This window comes from Epinephelus moara, chromosome 14, assembly GCF_006386435.1.
Source record: "Epinephelus moara isolate mb chromosome 14, YSFRI_EMoa_1.0, whole genome shotgun sequence".
NCBI classification, from domain to species: domain Eukaryota; kingdom Metazoa; phylum Chordata; class Actinopteri; order Perciformes; family Serranidae; genus Epinephelus; species Epinephelus moara.
The window spans coordinates 29,399,348-29,417,987 of NC_065519.1; the positions used below are offsets into that span (position 1 = coordinate 29,399,348).

Below are 18,640 nucleotides of genomic sequence, written 5' to 3' on the forward strand. Positions count from 1 at the left end.
CATTTGTAATTTTAACTAGTGCTGTCTCAGTGCTATGATGCACTCTAAATCCTAACTGAAATTCCTCAAATAAATTATTATCATGGAGAAAATCACACAGCTGGTCTGCGACTACTTTCTCAAGGATCTTTGACATAAAGGGAAGATTAGATATTGGTCTATAGTTGGCTAACACCTCTGGATCCAGGGTGGGCTTTTTTAGTAGAGGTTTAATTACAGCTACCTTAAAAGACTGTGGTACATAGCCTGTTATAGTCCTAGTATAGTTCTAGTGTTCTCCTACAGTACTTTAATCATTTTTCTGATTTCTTTTTAAATGACAAGTTCAATATTTTACATTTTTATGAAATCAAAAAGTTAATTCAAAACATATTAATAAAATTGGGTTGGGTTGGAATTGGGGGGTTAGATCACCACGTGATTCCCGGGCGCGGCACCGCTGCTGCTCACCGCTCCCTCAGGGGATGGGTCAAATGCGGAGAACAAATTTCACACACTCAGGTGTGTGACAATCAGTGGAACTTTACCTTTACCTTTAAAATTCATCATGTGAATAAATGTTAAAAACAGAAAAAAGCAGCAGTCAGGCTGCATAAATGGCACAAACAACTAAAGTTAAATGTTGTGGTTGTAAAAACATGACATTAGGATCTTGTTCTTAGTCACATATTAAACAGGATTTGCGGCACCTCAACATCTTCTTTATTTATTTACAATTACTGCTATCTGCACTATTACTGGCCATGAATCTGGTGTATTCAGGAAAAGTGTTAGAAGATATCAGGGGTTGATGTGCTGTGAATACAAACCTCAGTAAGACGTAAAACAGTGTGTGGCTGATAGCCATGTTACCGCATGTAAACACAGCCATTAAAGGAAACTGAGCCTCTACATGACAAGCCTGTCTGAAATCTTTCCTGCACCGCTAGGAGCCGAGAGCCGAGTTGTTGCTGCTGTCCAGCAGATCGATACAGCAGCTGTGTGTGGGAGGAAGCTCCCTGTGCTTCTTCACTCCTCTTTCGCTCACCACACACCATACTTGTCGAAAATAACATTTTCTTGCGAGTGCTCTTGAATATGGTACACAGTGTTGGTTGCTCATATCACACCACAAGCAATCTCTATCCCATCTCATATGTATTTTGGGTATAGAAGATCCTTTACCAGGCACCCCATATATCTTCTATGTGGCTTTCACACTACTATAGAATTTCATACTTTCATTTCTTTTCAAGTGTTTTCACTGCCTATTGTCTCACCTTAATTACTTAGATACATACAGTTTATCAAAGCATACTTGCTGATGCTAATTAGACTGTCAAACTAGCAAATGAATGCATTAATGGGAACATTTTTGCATTTATATACTTGTCATAAACACATGGGGAAAATAATTATGCACAGACAGACAAATTATTACTCATTAATACATAATGTAGGCAGCAAGTTGCTGCAAGATCCAATTAACTGCTCTTTGCATGGACTCCCTCCAAACTTAAGAATCAGTGAATGTTTTAATTGTGCAGTGTCGTTCTTAAAGGGGAACTCCACCAGTTTTACACAGAAGTAGTAACTGGTGCTGGGGAGAAATACTTCACATGAAAAAAAGGAACTTGTATAAGGTGTTTTGTGGCTCCACAGGGAGCTCTGTGGAGCTGAATTGTTGTTGGCCAAGTTGCAAATACAAATAAATACATAAAAGAATATATATGCCATATCAATGTAGTACTGAAATATGCAGAAGAAACAGCTCTAAAGCCCATGTTTCTACACAATAAACAATATCTATCTTTAAATTTTTCATAGAGCTGCAATAACTGGTCCAATAATTAATTATAAAGAATATCGAAGAGCAACTGTTTTGATAATCAATTCATCGTTTCATCTTGATATCAGACAAATAGCTTCACTGACAAATGTGCTGCTTTGAGGCCAGGGATCAACACTATCTTTTTAAAAGTGGCTGCCAGGCTGGCAACCAGGCATCAGCTTTAGGTTGCCGAAACTGAAAATATCAGGTTGCCATTTTTAGTCTCCTCTGTGTAATTAAGATAATATGCAGTTATATGTCAGCTTAATAATGAAAATGTGACATAAAAGAATGTCTAAAAGCTCAACAGTAACAAAAATACAAAATTCCTGGTAGTTTGTATTTTATCTGATACTTTACAGAATTTGAATCTGAAGTGCAATTTCATTTACTTCTTCACTGTCTTGAAAACAGATGCCTGTGCACTCGCGGGTAAACGCACCAACGCATGCAATCGCTGTCACATGCAGCTGTCTTATGTACAGTGTTGTTACAGTGCTGTTACATACTGCTTTTTCCCATGTAGTGTTGGGATGTTCAGTGTTGTTTTTTGGGTGTTTTTTAAAGATATTTTTTGGGGTATTTTTGCCTTTAATTGATAGGACAGCCAAGTGTGAAGGGGGGGGAGAGAGAGAGAGAGAGGGAATGACATGCAGCAAAGGGCCACAGAATGGAGTCGAACCCGGGCCGCTGCAGCAACAACCTTGTACACGGGGCGCCTGCTCTATACGTGCAGCTTTGTTCCATGCAGCATTGTACCAGGCAGCGCTATTACCTGCAGTGTTGTGACATGTAGCATTGTCCTGTGCAGCACTGCCACATGCAGCACTGTTTCGTGCAGCACTGTTGTTAGGTGCTGTCGAGTGCATCATCGTTCCGTGCTGTGTTGTTACAACAGCAACATTTAAATATCACACATCAAATATTAACCATTTATTTATTTTGGGCTGTACACTTTGGTGTTTGCTGACCCTATTTTTCTATGTTAAAAAGAGGTTGCCACTGATGGCAACCAAAGGCCTAGATTTGGTTGCCAATTTCTCAAAATGGTTGCCAATGGCAACCTGGCAACCGTTACTGTCAAGCACTGCAACCTTAAAATAAAATCTGTCTCATATTAAGGCCAAACAACAACACAAATAAACCCCTTTGAGGAAACAAGAGTTTGAAATTGAGCACTGTCACTAAAATAACATCTTCAGAATTCACCCACAGTTTCAATAACACAAACACAACATGGCAGAACAAAAATTTGGCCAACCTAATATTCCGTGTTGCAGGATAGTGGAGACGTAGCTGAGAAGATGAATATTTTCAGACAGAGTAATGATGATACACACTTGTGGTGACAGTATCAGGTGCTATAACTGTGATGAAATCATTGTGCACACTGTGTGTAATACAATATTTGAGCTGTCACTCAGACTGCCATGTGCTTGACTATCTGCTTTCCTGTGATTCCAACTCTTAATCTTTTCCAGTATGACAAAACTCAAAACAGCACAGGACTGCATAACTAGCACATAACAATAAGTCAGCGATACCAGTGAGAATTAGGAGGGGATATTGAAGAAGGTCTCTCTGGGTTTTTCAGTGCACTTTGTGTCTACCTGTAACGCTTTTGAGAGTACACCGAAAAAAATGTACTGGCTCTTAAAACCTTGTGAGAACATAGAAAGGTTCACAATGATCTCTTCTTGAGTCTGACACAAATCAGTTTGAAGCAGCAGTTGTGATCAATATGTGCAGTTTCTGAGCTCTTGTTTCTCACCCTTGGCTTCAGCAGGGAGCATGTCTCACTTCTATGAGCTAAATCGAGGTGAAGTCTGTGGCCTCACAGTCTTCCCTCATGCAGACATCTGGGGCCGGGCTGGCGGCATTTTTAGGATTTGTCCCAGTTTCTTTAAGGAATCTCCTCTATCTGCCCCCTCTAATCAGGCTGCTGAGGCCAACACGTCTGGGTTAAGGAGAGAGGGATGGACTGAGGCCGTGGCACAGAAAGTTGGGCTGAAGAAATTGACCTGACAGATATTTGGTGGTTTGAGGTCAGTGGAGAGAACACAATGTGTGAGAGAACGAAGCGAGGGAAACAAACTTGTGGTGTTGCTCCCATTAAGTTTCAAACTCTAATACAAGTCTAATATTCACTATCTTTCTAACTCCTGAGGTTGTGGCTCAATATTCACCGACTAGTTACTAACTTTGCCAGTTAGGTGCTGGGCAGGTCTTGTACAGTGAGTTCAGCTATTTTACTAAAAACAGCTGCCTGCTAATGCTAATGACAGCTGTGAGAGTGAATCGAAACAGTAAAGTTGCTGGCTGTAAACCAAAACAATGAGCTGAAAGAGGCTAAAATGTTACATAAAACTGAAGTGAACTGAAAAGTTGAGTGAAAATTCTCTATGGCTCTGTCACTATGAGTGACCACTTTGACATTACACATTGTCATTTGATCCATGTAAGAATGTAAGAATATTAATCATGGTAGCTTTAAGATTAATAACTAAAAGTAGGCAGGCAGGAAGTAGAGCTGTGGACACAGAAAATTGTTGGTTCCTCAATGGTTCTTTGACGTGGGTAAAGTGCTACAGTATATGTCACTGCTGCCACACAAATGACTTTTTAAGCCTCTGTATGGTTCTTTAGAGGTTCTCCATTGGTTCTTTCCCCAGTAAACCAAACCAAACTAAGCTGAAGAACCAGTAGAGAACCACTGAAGAACAAAACAGGGGCTTCAAAGGTTCTCCACTGGTTCTTCAGCTTAGTTTACTGGGTAGAAGAATAAAAACACTACAGAGGATAACATATGAAAAGTAGTGGTTCTCAACTTTTTGCCCCCATGTGCACTTCAATATGCCAGGTTTGAAAATGTGATGTACAGTAATAGGGTTTCTTAGTGAGCATTTGGTAAAAGACTCTAAATATTTTTGCAATAAATGATTAATACCGATTCATATTTAAGTAAAAGTGTAAGTTTAGAAGCATGTTGACTCATTCATGGTATTATCTAGCATCATTCAGGAGCCCCCAGGGCTTAAAAAATGCTATATGGTACCTCTAATGGTTCTATGTAGCACTATAGCCTTGTTTCCACCATGCAGTTCAGTTCGGTTGAGTTCAGTTCAGTGCGCATTAGAATAGTTATTTTTCCATTTCCATTGTGAAAAGCTGTGGATGGTACCAATAGAACCATCCCCATTTTTCGTCAACCCTCTGTTAGGGTACCCAGCACACTGATTAGAGCTTAGATTCTCTGCCCGAGCCCAAGCCCGGCCCGCGGGCCCAAGCCGGTTCAGGCCGGGAGCCCCCCTCCCTCTGACGGGCCCAGGCCAAGCCCAGTCAGATATGACCTTTTTTTTTTTTTTTTAAAGCTATGATTTGATAATGTTATAGGCTATGTACTGTAGCGACCCTGCAGTAAATGTTCTGTTATAATGTCAGTGTTCTGTGAGTTAATGGCATGTTTGGGATTGAATGAGGTGCGGTGTGCGAGTGTGACGGGGATGAGGAGGGCTGTGTGAGTGCGCGTGCTGGTGTGTGTATGAGCGATCTGGAGGAGAGAGCAGGACTGCACAGATGGAGTTACAGCTAAGTTGTTGTTTGTTGGTTGTTTTGGCGTGGTTACGGCCAACAGTAACCTGTACTGTTCAGTAATAAACGGTGGTTTAATTGCCGAATAACTGCGTCATCCTTTCCACGTGTCCTGGCGGACGCTACAGTATTATAAAAAATAAAATTAAACCACACTTTGTATGACACATAAAGTTACAACAAACTTAGTTACAATGTTGTAACATTGTGCGCTCACAGCCCTTCACCACCTGGATCCTAAAATAGCCTAAACACCTGTTTTATTACATAATCATGCTTCCGTGTTGTGCCATTCATTAAGATCCTATATTTCTGTCATTCAAATAACAAGAATTGTGGTTTAATACTCTTAATTATAACAGCCAACTTACTGAAAATGTCGGGTTTAAATTGGGCTCGGGCCCATAATTACAGTTAATTGGACGGGCCGGGCCGGTCCCGGACATAACGTGCACGGGCTCGGGCCGGGTCGGGCTGGATTTTTTGGGCCCGATCTAAGCTCTAACACTGATCCAGTACCACAGGGTGGAGCTAGAAACACTGCAGTCTGTTAACTGGTCAACAGAGAACCATCACTCTTGCTCAGGGCTGAGTTGTGGCTTCTGTTGAAGGTTATGTAATCACTGTTCATATCATGGCAAGTTTTTCATACATTAGTAAACCATAACGATAAAATGAAAGGCTGGTTTGCTGCTACTAGCAGCAGCGATAGACAAAGAAAAAATAATTCACTGTGCCGACTGTCGGCATCTACCAGCAACTTTTAAGGTGGAACGATTACTTGTAATTTTACTCAGTGCATGATGATGTGAATCAGTCAACACACCTTATATGTCAATATGACAACTCTGACCATTCCATTGGTTTTCTTCTCTCTTGATTCACTAATGCTCTGATGTTTGGATCTTTAGGCATTTAAATTCAGCTGGCATATACTGGCAATTCTCACTTGGAGAAAAAACATGGCAGAGCATTAGTCCAGTGCGCTCTGACAGCATTTTACCCCTGCTCTTGCTTGACATAGACTCACAAGTCAGTCTTGTTTTTTGTTCTAAAATGTTGGCATGCAAACCCGTTCTGCAGACAATAAACAAGGTGCAGATGTTCCCCTGTATCACCAGTAAAGGGGAAATACAATGAGAGCTGCATGGAGCAGTGAGTAACAACAACCCCACCTACATTCAAAAGCACTGTCTGCCGTGGAAACGCTTAATGGATCTACGGTCTATACTGTAGGTACATGTTCGTAGGGGTTACTTTTGGTTCTAAAGGTACTATACCAAAAGTTTTTGGTGGAAACGGGGCTTATTTAACAAAGGCACTAGTTAGCACCTTTAAAAATGAGTGCCATATAGCACCTTAACAGGTTCCCCTATGATAAGGAGCCAAATAACCACTTTTGGGTATTGTTTAGCACAATTTTTGTTTGTATAATGCTTTCTGTTTTTCATACCAAACTGTTATGGTTTGGGGGGTTGCAGTCCAGTGCAGGCAGCTGCATGCTAAAATGGACAGTACGCATACTGATGCCTGTAATGCGGAACCAAAGTTCACAAATGCAAGTTCTCCATTGAAACTTTTAGCTGTACATCGTTTTTTATAAATCTTATTTTTTATTTACTTGTTTATTTGGAAAGGACAAATGCATAAGACATTGCTTCATATGTAAAATACAAAGTAGATGCAATGCATACAGGTTTCTAGCCTTAGCCAATTTGCAACCTCTGTCCATGGTTAGGTTTTTAGAGTTAAAACAGTAATCTGAGCATGGAGTTATTCAATAAAATAATGCAACCCAACATATACAGTGAAATACAGGCAAAGACTATGTCAAAGAGGAGACCACAACAGAGACAAAAGACATTTAACGATGATTATGTTATTTATGTATGAGGTCTGTGTGTGTTTGTGTGTATGTGTACATGCCCACACATGTATGTCCATGCACTGTGCTTAACGCACATGCATGTGCATGTGTTTAAATGTGCCTGCACAATCAATGTTAACAGGCTTGCTTCAGTCCCGGCCATTGCTTTACATGTGTGTTAAAAACACACAGCATGTTGTTTGCAACACATGCAGAGATTACAAGCTGATTGGCGTGCGAGTCAGTCAAACTATGGCAAGTGCAAATAAAACAGCGGAGCTGGAAGACCCGCCTGATGCTTCTCGGTCAGCCACATCAGCAACAGAGAGAGGAGTTGTGTATAAGACGAGGACGGTGTATTGGTGTTGCCCCACTGTTTCGGATATGTGAATGAAAACATATCGAACACGCTGACACACATTCAACGACATCACCCAGATGTGCAGATGACTGGTATAATAAATGTTTGGGTGTTTTAAATGCTTAAGTATAGCCAAGGAGGAACTAATTGAAGCACTTCTTCTAATGCAGAAGTTTCATTTGTTATCATTCTATGTACTTAGTATTTTCAGTTTCATAGCACAGAGATGCTTTTCAGTTTTATAGCCTGTTGTGATCTGTTGCCTTTTGGGAAGGTGTTAGTGCAGTGTAATACACAACAGTTTGAAATGATTCTTACTTTTATAATGCAAATAAGTTAGTTTACCAAAGTCACAAATGAGCAAGATGCTACCTCAGTCTCCAGCAGGAGGATTTTGTCTGTGTTTGACACTTGCACTTCTGTCTGTTTGAAATAATTGAAAACAAATGATCCTTCTGTATTTGGGTTTTTTTCTGCAGCAACAAACTGTGACTTTTTGTTACACACCTAGCAGGAAGTACTCTATAATGAAGTGGACTTAGGGTACTTAGGTAGCTAAACATGCAGTTGTCTTCATCCTCATCAATAAAACAAAGACAGAAGATCAGCCTGTGTTACTTCATACCCTCTCAGTGACAGGAATAATTGATTTATGTGACAAATCTCTTGTCAGGGGCCATTTACATGAAAATAACTGTCTCTTTATTGAAAGTGTGCAGAGGGAAGGTTTGTGTTCCATCAGGTTGTTCGTGAAACTTGTTGGTGTTGACATAATGAAAGGCAAAAGGGAGCGACTTCAGAATAAGCTCCAGCTAAGCCAATTAGCAAACGGAGGATACAGTACGTCAAAGATTAGCCAGCTTACCCAGCAGTTCAGCAGTATGTTCATAAAGCTTCCTCACACTACAGCTGCACTACAAACACTGTTGCATAGGGTTTTTCTTGTGGAAAAAGGAAACTGTGTAAAGTCACAGTTAATACTGCTCTATATCACCAGCACTCTCCATAGCCCTGGGCAATGGAAACACTTTCAAAGTGGTGCAGTTGATACCTTATTTTTAGAATGGACAAAGCCACATATCCCCAATTTAGAACCAGGATATTCATTTCACAGTGAAGAAGCAATAAAAGCTTAAGCCTGCAAACAAGAAAGCAGAAAACAATACAGAAATAAGAAACCCATGACGAATATGCATTTTAAAGGAATAGTTCATCCCCCAAATTGACCATTTGTTTATTAGTTACTCACTCCATGATATGTTGAATTTGTGAAGGAAACTCACACGCCTCCACAATGAACAAAGAATCAGAATACAGAGAAAACTCTTGATGAATTGAAGTCATAGGGGGCCACATTTAACAACAGCAAAACTATATCAAACCATCTGTTTACAAAGTCTCGTCCAAATCGTGCAGTATAAACCAAGTCTCACTTATTCACGTGTGCTCAGTATTTCCCAAACATACAGCATTTTCTGATGGGGAAATGAACTGAAAGTGATACCTGTCCATGTTTAAAGCCAGACTCCATTGATATAAACAGTAATTCTACCTCGCTGAACACAGGACATGCTGGTCCAACAATGCCTCGAGTTTTGTGAGATTTTGTAAATGATGTCTTTTTACAGTTTTGCTGTTCTTACATGCGTATCTCTATGACTTCAGTTCATCAAGAATTTTCTCCCTTTTGATTCTTAGCTCCTTAGAATAATACAAGTTTTCTTCAAGAATTCGACATAACCTGAGATGAGTAATTGATGTACAAATTTTGAAGGGTAGTATTAAGTATTCCTTTAACTTATTCCTCTAACAAATCTGTTATTCCCAAATTATGCACTTTCACCTTTTCACACTCACTCATTCTCTAAGAAGGAGAGAGCTCAGAATGTCCCTCTGTTTCTTGTAATTCAACTCCCAACCTTCCTTTGCCATGTGTCAACTGCAACACTTAACACATAAACACATAAAAAAAATTTGAGTAACAAATCCTTCACTTTGTCTCAAAGAGACAACAAGCTCTGACATGACAGAAGGAAAGTAAGGAAATATGTGCTTGGTAGATTATTTCTTTGTTGTATCAATGCCTCTTGGCAATAAATCTTACACTGTTGGAAAGCCTGTTTATTTCCCTTTTAAATGGTGCAACATTTGTAAGAAACATGCATTTGTGGGATGAGCAGCAGAGCTGAGTATGTGGGTTGCGCCCATGAAAAATTTGCCAAATCTCCAAACTGAAGTCTGAAGAAGTCTGCTGGAGAGTTGTTTCCTCTCATGCAGGCGCAGAACATACGTGCTGGTTAGCTGTTGGTTGTGTGTTCATGTACAACTTTTTGGCCAAGACGCAGGTGATGCAGAAGGGGGCTTTTACACGCCACGAGTCAGTTTGGTGTGTCTGAGCCTCTACATGTTTACACATAACTGTACAGTTAATCTTTCACTAAATGGAGGAACAGAGTTGTCAGAATGTACTACAGAAGTAACTCTAGGTAGCCTTCAAATAATAGTTTTATTTTACTCTTCTGATTGGCCAAAATCTTCTTCTTTATGAGTTATTTCACCTTATGTTGGTTTGGCATGGTCTTCACAGGGCTTCAGTTGTGTTTTCTTTTTTATAGGAGATTTTTTTATGACAGTGCTAATGTGTACAGGATTTTTTTTTTTTTTTTGAGAACGGGGGAGTAAAAAGCCTTGTTTTCAGAAATACCAGTTAACGTGGACAGTGCCTAAGGGCTCATATATACTCCATTTACATACAAAATTAAGATTCTTTCAAATATTATAAATGTCACTGCCCTCCTACTTCCATGTCCTTTATATTGGAATAAATACAGCCTATAGATGGCACTAGAGAGCAGAATCAAAAGTTTCAAACAACAACAAACGGTGCCAACGGTGATAGAGGTCGTAATAATGTACCTTCTAACAGAGGCAGCATTGTAGAGGGCAATGGCCTGTGAGGCCGTTAAATACATTGTGACATGAAGTCGGACATTTCTTTTCACTATACTACTGATTCATTCAGTCTCCTCAATTTTTAAATGTCTTTGTTGTCTCCCACAGTCATATCTCACTTGAACTGGACTACACTGCCTTTATGATCTCTGGTGGTACTGCTTGGTTTCGTTTGTATCTGTAAGCCCTTTGTTTTCACCAACTCCTGTTAGAAAAATCTGTTTAGCCACTAATCGCTCCACTGTGTTCACAAACAAATCGCAAACTTTGTCTGTCAGTGCCTTTTCACTGAAAACAGCTGCTGTAAAGCTGGGAAGACTGAATCCAAACAGTAAAGTTAATAGCAGCAAAACCAAAACAATAAGCTGAAAGATGCTACAACGCTGTGTCGAGCTGAGGGGAATACATGAGGAACACTTTTTACATTAAACGTTCCATCCAGTTTTCATTCATTCATTCATCTTCTAACCGCTTCATCCTCTTGGGGGTCGCGGGGGGGCTGGAGCCTATCCCAGCTGACATCGGGCGAGAGGCAGGGTACACCCTGGACAGGTCGCCAGACTATCTGACACATAGAGACAGACAACCATTCATGCTCACATTCACACCTACGGACAATTTAGAGTTATCAATTAACCTAGTCCCCAATCTGCATGTTTTTGGACTGTGGGAGGAAGCCGGAGCGCCCGGAGAGAACCCACGCTGACACAGGGAGAGCATGCAGGCTCCGCACAGAGGGGCTCCCACACCCGGGATCGAACCGGGAACCCTCTTGCTGTGAGGCGACAGTGCTAGCCACCACACCACCGTGCCGCCCCCCATCCAGTTTTAATATACAAATATGAATGTGAGCACCTATAATTGTAACTATTATAAATAATCAAGATCCTCACTGTAAAGACTGGCAGCCTCTTCACTGCCTCGCGCTTTTAGTTTGTGTGACAGTGAAATCTCCTGGTTAGATTTACAGCCCACAACAGGAGCAGTTTCACTTTGAAAGCAATGTATTGCTCTATTCCAGTTACAATGTCTCATAGCAGACATTAGCTCAAATGGTCCGAAGACATATAGGCTATTATCGCCTCATATCCTGTTTCTCGCTCTCTAAAACAAACAGCCATGCCAGAGAGGAGGAGGGGAGACAGATGAAAAAGACGCAACAGGGTTCATGGAAAACACGGTCTTAATGTTTCGAGAAAACAGTGTAGTCTAAACAACATATGTGATCTAGTGTATATCTCTTACTGGATTTAACTCAACTGCTTGACAAGGCACCGGAGGACAAATGGCACGACAGGCGTTTCAGTAAGATTTGAAAGATCCTGTCAGAATGTCAGCATGAAGAGCTTCTCTGTTGCTCTAATTTCAACACATAATATTTCCACAGCTAAACACCTCCTGCGCTGCCTACTCTGTACTTGGCTCCAGCTCAGGACCAAACAAGGCTTCATACACACCGCACACAATGAGAATAGCAAGCGCGCGAGTCGGGCTGCCTTCGATTCGCTGGCCAGAAAACCAGGCTTAACCAGGATATGGAAATCCATTTGGGCCTGCAGTCGATCTGTCTACAGCTTGTCACAGGAGCTGATGCATGGAGCTGAGTCCCGGGGCTGAGCAGTGGAACCACACACCATACATCAGTCCTGTCCAGATGAAACAAAAACCCTCCATCTTTTCAACAAATTAGGATACAGCTTTAATAAAAGTCAGTGAATTTTGATTAACATTATTTTAATTTCTATTGCAGTGAAAGCTTTCATATACACATGCTTGGTTAAGTCACTTAGTGATCTTTTCACAGACAGCCTGCTGTGTATATCCAATTAACAAGCTTAAGGAGCTCCGATATATTTGGTATTTAAGGCTTTGATAATAGCAGTTTTAAGATGATGATTCAGACGTAAGCTCAACCTGAATTAGCAAAATAAACAGGCTTGATCACACAACTGAATGTCAGTTAACACATTAACTAATTCTTTAAATAGCTGCCAAAATATGAGCCTGGAGGCATCATAAAGAGCTTAAATTTGTGACTCATATGTTGCCTTAAAACTACTGTCAAAGGAAAGAGGTTATAATATGAAACATAAACCATTTAAATCGAATGCAATGCTTGCAATACCATCTAACACGTGTTCAAACAACTTGAAGACGTGACTTGTTTGGGCCCTGAGAAACTGCGATAGCCACATTTTCTCTATCACTGTTTCATTTCATACACTCATGGAGTAATTGTGTAATTGAAAGAATAATTGTCAAGAGGAGACACCCCAGGTGAATAGGTCAAACTTTAAACTAACTTCCCCAGTTGATTATGTACTTTAAGACGATTTTTTAATAAACGTTTTCTGAAATTGTGTGCTTAAATATGCAAACTAGGCATAGCCTAATTCAATGGGCGCTAATTTGCACATTTGCACAACACTGATCAAAGCCAGATTCAAAATTCACAGATTTTATAGAGGGAAATTTAGACATCTCTTTCAATCTCTTAGAAAAATGAGAAAATACTGTCAACAGCCATGAAGTTCTCTAAATCAGGCTATGAAAGATTAACAAAGCTACCTATAAAAATCTTCAGGATATAGACAGCAATAAAACTGGAAACTTTGTAGTATCACTCTAAAAAGAATATCTCTGTTTCAGTGTAAAAAATTCAGGTTTAATCTGCATGGATCGTTTGTAGTTCAAACTCTGCTTTATTGTGTAAATCCTATGAGTTTTTTTATAGTGTGACAAATCCAATTAGTTTAATACAACCAACATGATTTGCTTTGACCTTCAAAGGCCTAATTAAGTTTAACCAACTTAAAATTAATCCAAAAGTTGTGGTGACATTTAGAGGTCAATTTATTTTATTTAAGCTATTTTAGCTTATTTATTTTTAATTCCATCCAACTCAAAAATGTCCAAGCAAATTGTTACCTCTTTTTTTTTTTTTGAGTATTAGTAACCTATTTCATTAATGTCAGAATGAATAACACATTTTAGTTACAGTTTTTCTGATCAGTCTATCATAAAACACTTTGTCCAACTAGTTTCTTTTAACCACAGGAGTGCTGAAGTGGAGATTTCTGGCTGAGAGTGTGACAAAAAAATAAAATAAATAAATAAATAAATACATTGTTATATTTTGTGAGATTCTGAACATTTTTAGACAAAAAATAAGACATTACAAGTGAGCTAAAAGATACTACCATGAAATGAATGTAAAGAGTTTTCTGATTAAATATGAGCTAATTTGCACCTAAATGTGTACGTGGGACATTTTCTATCCACTAGTCTGAAAGTAGACTTATTATGTAAAATGTAAAAATCTAAAAAGTGACTAATGCATGAAAAACTATGATTTCACATGGGGTGTCTCGCTGTAATCAGCGCTGAAAAATAATTGTTGATGAAAATGGTGTCAGCATAGAAACCCTCTGCAGATGTACTCAGACGCATGTGAACTTTAAATGAGCAATGAGCACTCTAAATAAAAGCACCTTTCGAACAATATAATAACTGGCACACACTGACTAATGCAGCCACAATAAAACATCATAATGTCTGAATTCATTCTTTGCACTAAAATGTCAGGCAGAAACCATTTGTTCCTGTTTTTTGTGACACCTCATGCTGCTTATCCACCCTAACATCACAAGTACAGACAGAATGGCAGCCTCCCACTGGTGTGGAGCGCCCGGCCTCTGGATGCTGCAGGTGTCAGTCAGTCCCACAGCTGTAGCATAAATCTCAGCGGAGCCGACTAGCTCCAGTGAAATATCGCTGACAGGAGCCGCTATAATCATGGCCCTTCAGGAAACAGCACTTTGCTGACTAATGTAGTGGAAAGTTCAGGTCAGCGGGCAGGGTAGAATAAGCATCTAACACATTTAAGGTATGGCTGTCTGATGAACTGAAGGAGATTTGATGGTAGTGAGGCGGCTAGAGACAAGACAGGGTGTGATTTAGTAATGCAGGGGTAAAGAGCTTCCTGTTATGATGCGTCTTGCGGTGAAATTATAAGATGCTCCTGTTCAGCTATTGTGCCCTTCCTAACATGTAGAAAAAAACACACTCAATCATAGGGGGAAATAGCAAAAGGTCCTGTATGCTAAAATAAAATAAAAAGACTAGAATCAGATTTGTTTTCAATAACCTCCTTCAATATTAAAATGCCAAATTTAAGCAAAACTGTCCAATTAACAAGTTCCAGATTTATCCATGTGACTGTAAGGTCCTGGATCATTTGATAAAAAGTGTAAAATCAAACAACACAAAACTGCAACACTCTTAGCAGTCCAGTTTCTAGAAAAAATGTTGGCATTGTATGTTTCTACAAACCCGATAAACATTAGATTTGTACATTTCACATGTATCAAATTAATATTTCTTCAGTTACATAGCTTGGATAACATGTATAATAGCTGGAATTCTCATCTGGATGAGGAGGGGATGTTGGCTGCCAAAGAGCTGACAGCAGCAGACCACTATTCAAACACAACAAACAACCAAAGTGGGTATTTTTTTATTTACAGATTGGGACATTTCCAGCCATGCTTGCAGCAACAAAACTGGTTATTTTTAATGAGACATCAGGTAATTTCCAGCCATGTTTGTGCCAACTAAACCTGATATTTTTTTGTAGTTAAAGTTTCAGACATTTCCAGCCATGTTTGTGGCAACAAACGCTGGCATTTTCAGTGAAATATTGGGACATTTCCAGTCATGTTTGTCGCAACCAAACCAGATATATTAAGTCAAAATATGAGACGGCTCAGCAGATCATTGCTCAAGACCAACAATCAAAACAAGTAGGTGTTCTTTAACTGGAGTTCGGAACATTTTCTGCTGTGTTTGTACCAATTGAACCTGCCAAATCAGATACATTTTCCAGCTGTGTTAGTAGTGACCAAAGAATATTTATTATGCCAAAATATGAGACGGCTGCCAAGCAGCAGACAACAGCAGATCACTGTTGAAGACCAACAAACAACAAAAGTGGTTATATTTTACCAAGATGTCAGGTCATTTCTAGCCATGTTTGTTACTAACTATACCTAATATTTTTTTCTTTTCGAGAGATTTTCCAGCCATGTTTGTAGTGACAGAAAGAGTGAATTTTAAACAAGACATTAGAACATTTTCCACAGCATATGTAGCGAAAAAAGCAGGTATTTTTGGCGAGGCGTTGACACATTTTCAGCCATGTTTGTAGCGAACAAACCAGATATATAAAGCCAAAATATGAGATGGCTGTCAAGCAACAGACCACTGTTCGAGACCAACAAACACTGAAAGAGGGTATTTTCTAACCAGAATTTGGGGCATTTGCTGCCGTGTTTGTAGCAACTAAAACTGGTATTTTTAATTAAGGCTTCAGATATTTCCAGCCATGTTTGTAGCGACAAATGTGGGAATATTTATCAAGACGTTGGGACATTTTTGACTGTGTTTGCAGCAACAAAAGTGGGTATTTTTAATGGGACATCAAGATATTTACTGTCATGCTTGTGGCAACAAAACTAGGTATTTTGGATGGGATGTCGGGACATTTCCAGCCATGTTTGTACAGAAGACCACTGTTCGGGACCAACAAACACTGGAAGTGGGTATTTTCTTACCAGAATTCGGGGCATTTGCTGCCGTGTTTGTAGCTACTAAACAACTACTTTTTAGTTAATGTTAGAGATATTTCTGGCCGTGAAGTGGCCGTGAAGTGGGTATTTTTTACGAGACATTTTGACATTTCCGGCTGTATTTACAGGGACAAAAGTAGGTGTTTTAATGAGACATTGGGACATATCCAATCATGTTAGTTTGTAGCAACCAAACCTGATATTTTATGTTAAAACATGATATACTTTTAATAACGCTAACCAAATGTTTTTTTAGCCACAAGTTAACCACAACATTGTCACAACACGAAATGTAAAACCAAAACGTAAAGAAACAAATGATATATCCTCTACATATGAAACAAGCAAATGTTACATATCAGTGGTTTGCAGAAACATACAATGCCAACATTTATTCTGCCAACTAGCTATGGTTCATGCCAAAGAAAACAAACTGCAGGTGTGACTGGCATTCAGTCAATCATTTTTTCAGATTCTCCAGTACACTTGATGAGTCTCATTCAGAACAGTCTGTCTGTGAATTTCACAAGTGTTGTTAGCAAAGCCCTGAGGCCCCAGGCTGGTGGTTGGTCTAGTTGCCTAGTTTACAGTGTTTATCACTGTGCTGGTTTCTGCCCTGTTTTCCTCACGGCCTACTATTTTCCACTTTCTTCAAAGACTGGTACAAACCTAAAACCTTTATAGGTTTGCTGTGTCCTGCTAGCCATGTGGTTTAATATACTGTATATTTTACACCGTGATCAGAGCTGTCACCATTCGACTTTGGCTGGGAAACTTTGTTGTGTTTTCCATTTCTCTTTTCCCCTAATGTCTTGTCACCTCTCTACTGTCCACTTATAAATAAAGGCATAAAATACACCCATAAACTACTTTTACAGGTCTGACTGTGAAATGCATCACATCATTATATGAACTGAATTATATGTAGTGAAATCAAAATTTTAAACCTTGTGTAAAACAGACTGGTTAAAGCACTGGCACCGATTTATTTTTTAGAAAACATCCATAAAGTTTGTACAGCATGAAATCAGCAATCTGTATAAGGTGCTCAGACATGCGTGTTGTTTCATACTTAATTAACTAGGATTAAATATATAATATTCCCCATCAGTGGATGATATTTTCCAGAACACAGCTTTATATTCTGATCAAACGGGGAAATAAGCCTCCACTCTCTGTGATTACAAAACAGGTCATTTATCACTAAGCTATCTGATGTCCTCTGTCCAGTGACATTTAAAGCACTGTATCGCACAGCTGCAAGCATTATGATATTACTATAAAATATAACTGATTAAATAAACACCAAAGCTGCTTAGAACCTGCAAAGTTATGTAAGCAGAGCAAGGTGTAAAGCACATATGTGTTTACTGTGCAGCCCAGAGACAGGAGCTAAAACACAAGATGACACACATAGGAAATGAGTTATTCTACAGTAAGCATAACTTGTGTGTGTTTTGGATTTTTAAAAGCAGAACCAGAGCTTTGCAGAGCATACTGTCCCGGGGTAAAACTTGGCACGGTTTCACACCCTCTCTTTATAACAGCACCCACTGAACGAGACCTCAGATCCCATCTGTGTGAGGTTCTTTAACCCAAGTTGTAAAGTACCAGCACGAAGCGAGGCTACAGAACGAGCAGCCGACTTCCACGGGAACCAAATGACAGCCAGAGTTTCGTTAAATTAACATTACAAACACAACCAGGGAATGAATACACACAGACACCGTGTGTTCTCTGTTTAGAGAAATATCCGGTTGAAATAGCGGAGCTGTCCCTTCAGCACCGCCGGTACACACACCGCCGCTTCAACATTCATCTGTCTCTTCTACTCTCTCACACAACACAGGAAAATCACCGCTTCAAAGAAATTAAAACAACTTTCATTTATTCCGCACAAAGCAATCACCGTTCCCCTGAAACCACGAGCACTTTTAAGTTTAAAGAATTCAGCTGTGACATGTATTGTATCCAGCTGAAGTTAATTACGAGGGAAGGAGAGACGTTATTGGCCTACTTACCATCAATCGCCATGATGTTCTGTTTGGGCTTCCACCAAAGCGGGCGGTGAAGAAGGGGGAGCGGCCCACTGCAAGGCTGAAGGAGGGGTGGATTCATGGGGTGGTACAGTCCATGAGACACCGACTGTCTCAACCAAGCGCTGCTGTACTAATATCTAATCCATAATTTACAGCTAAGAGATAACGTGCTACACAGAACAGACTGGATATATGACCGGTTAAATAGAGCTCACATGGCTCAGCAAAAAGACTTCAGAATCAGAATCAGAATCAGAAATACTTTATTGATCCCCGAGGGGAAATTATTTATGTTACAGGTGCTCCTTGCAAGAGAGGAAAGATACGTGAAAATATAAGAAATTTAAACAATAGTATTTACAAATATATAGTTAAATAAACAGGAATTATTAA

General features: G+C 39.6%; 1 protein-coding gene across 1 annotated transcript in view; it reads right to left on the reverse strand.

Moving 5' to 3' along the window:
* Positions 1-18,246, reverse strand: part of syt14a (synaptotagmin XIVa) — an 83,243-nt gene extending 64,997 nt beyond the window's left edge. Inside the window, exon 1 of the mRNA XM_050062411.1 lies at positions 18,230-18,246. Within this exon, the coding sequence (XP_049918368.1) occupies positions 18,230-18,242 (13 nt within the window). The 5' untranslated portion in view covers positions 18,243-18,246. The remainder of the gene's footprint in view (positions 1-18,229) is intronic.
* Between the last annotated feature and the right edge of the window lie 394 nt (positions 18,247-18,640).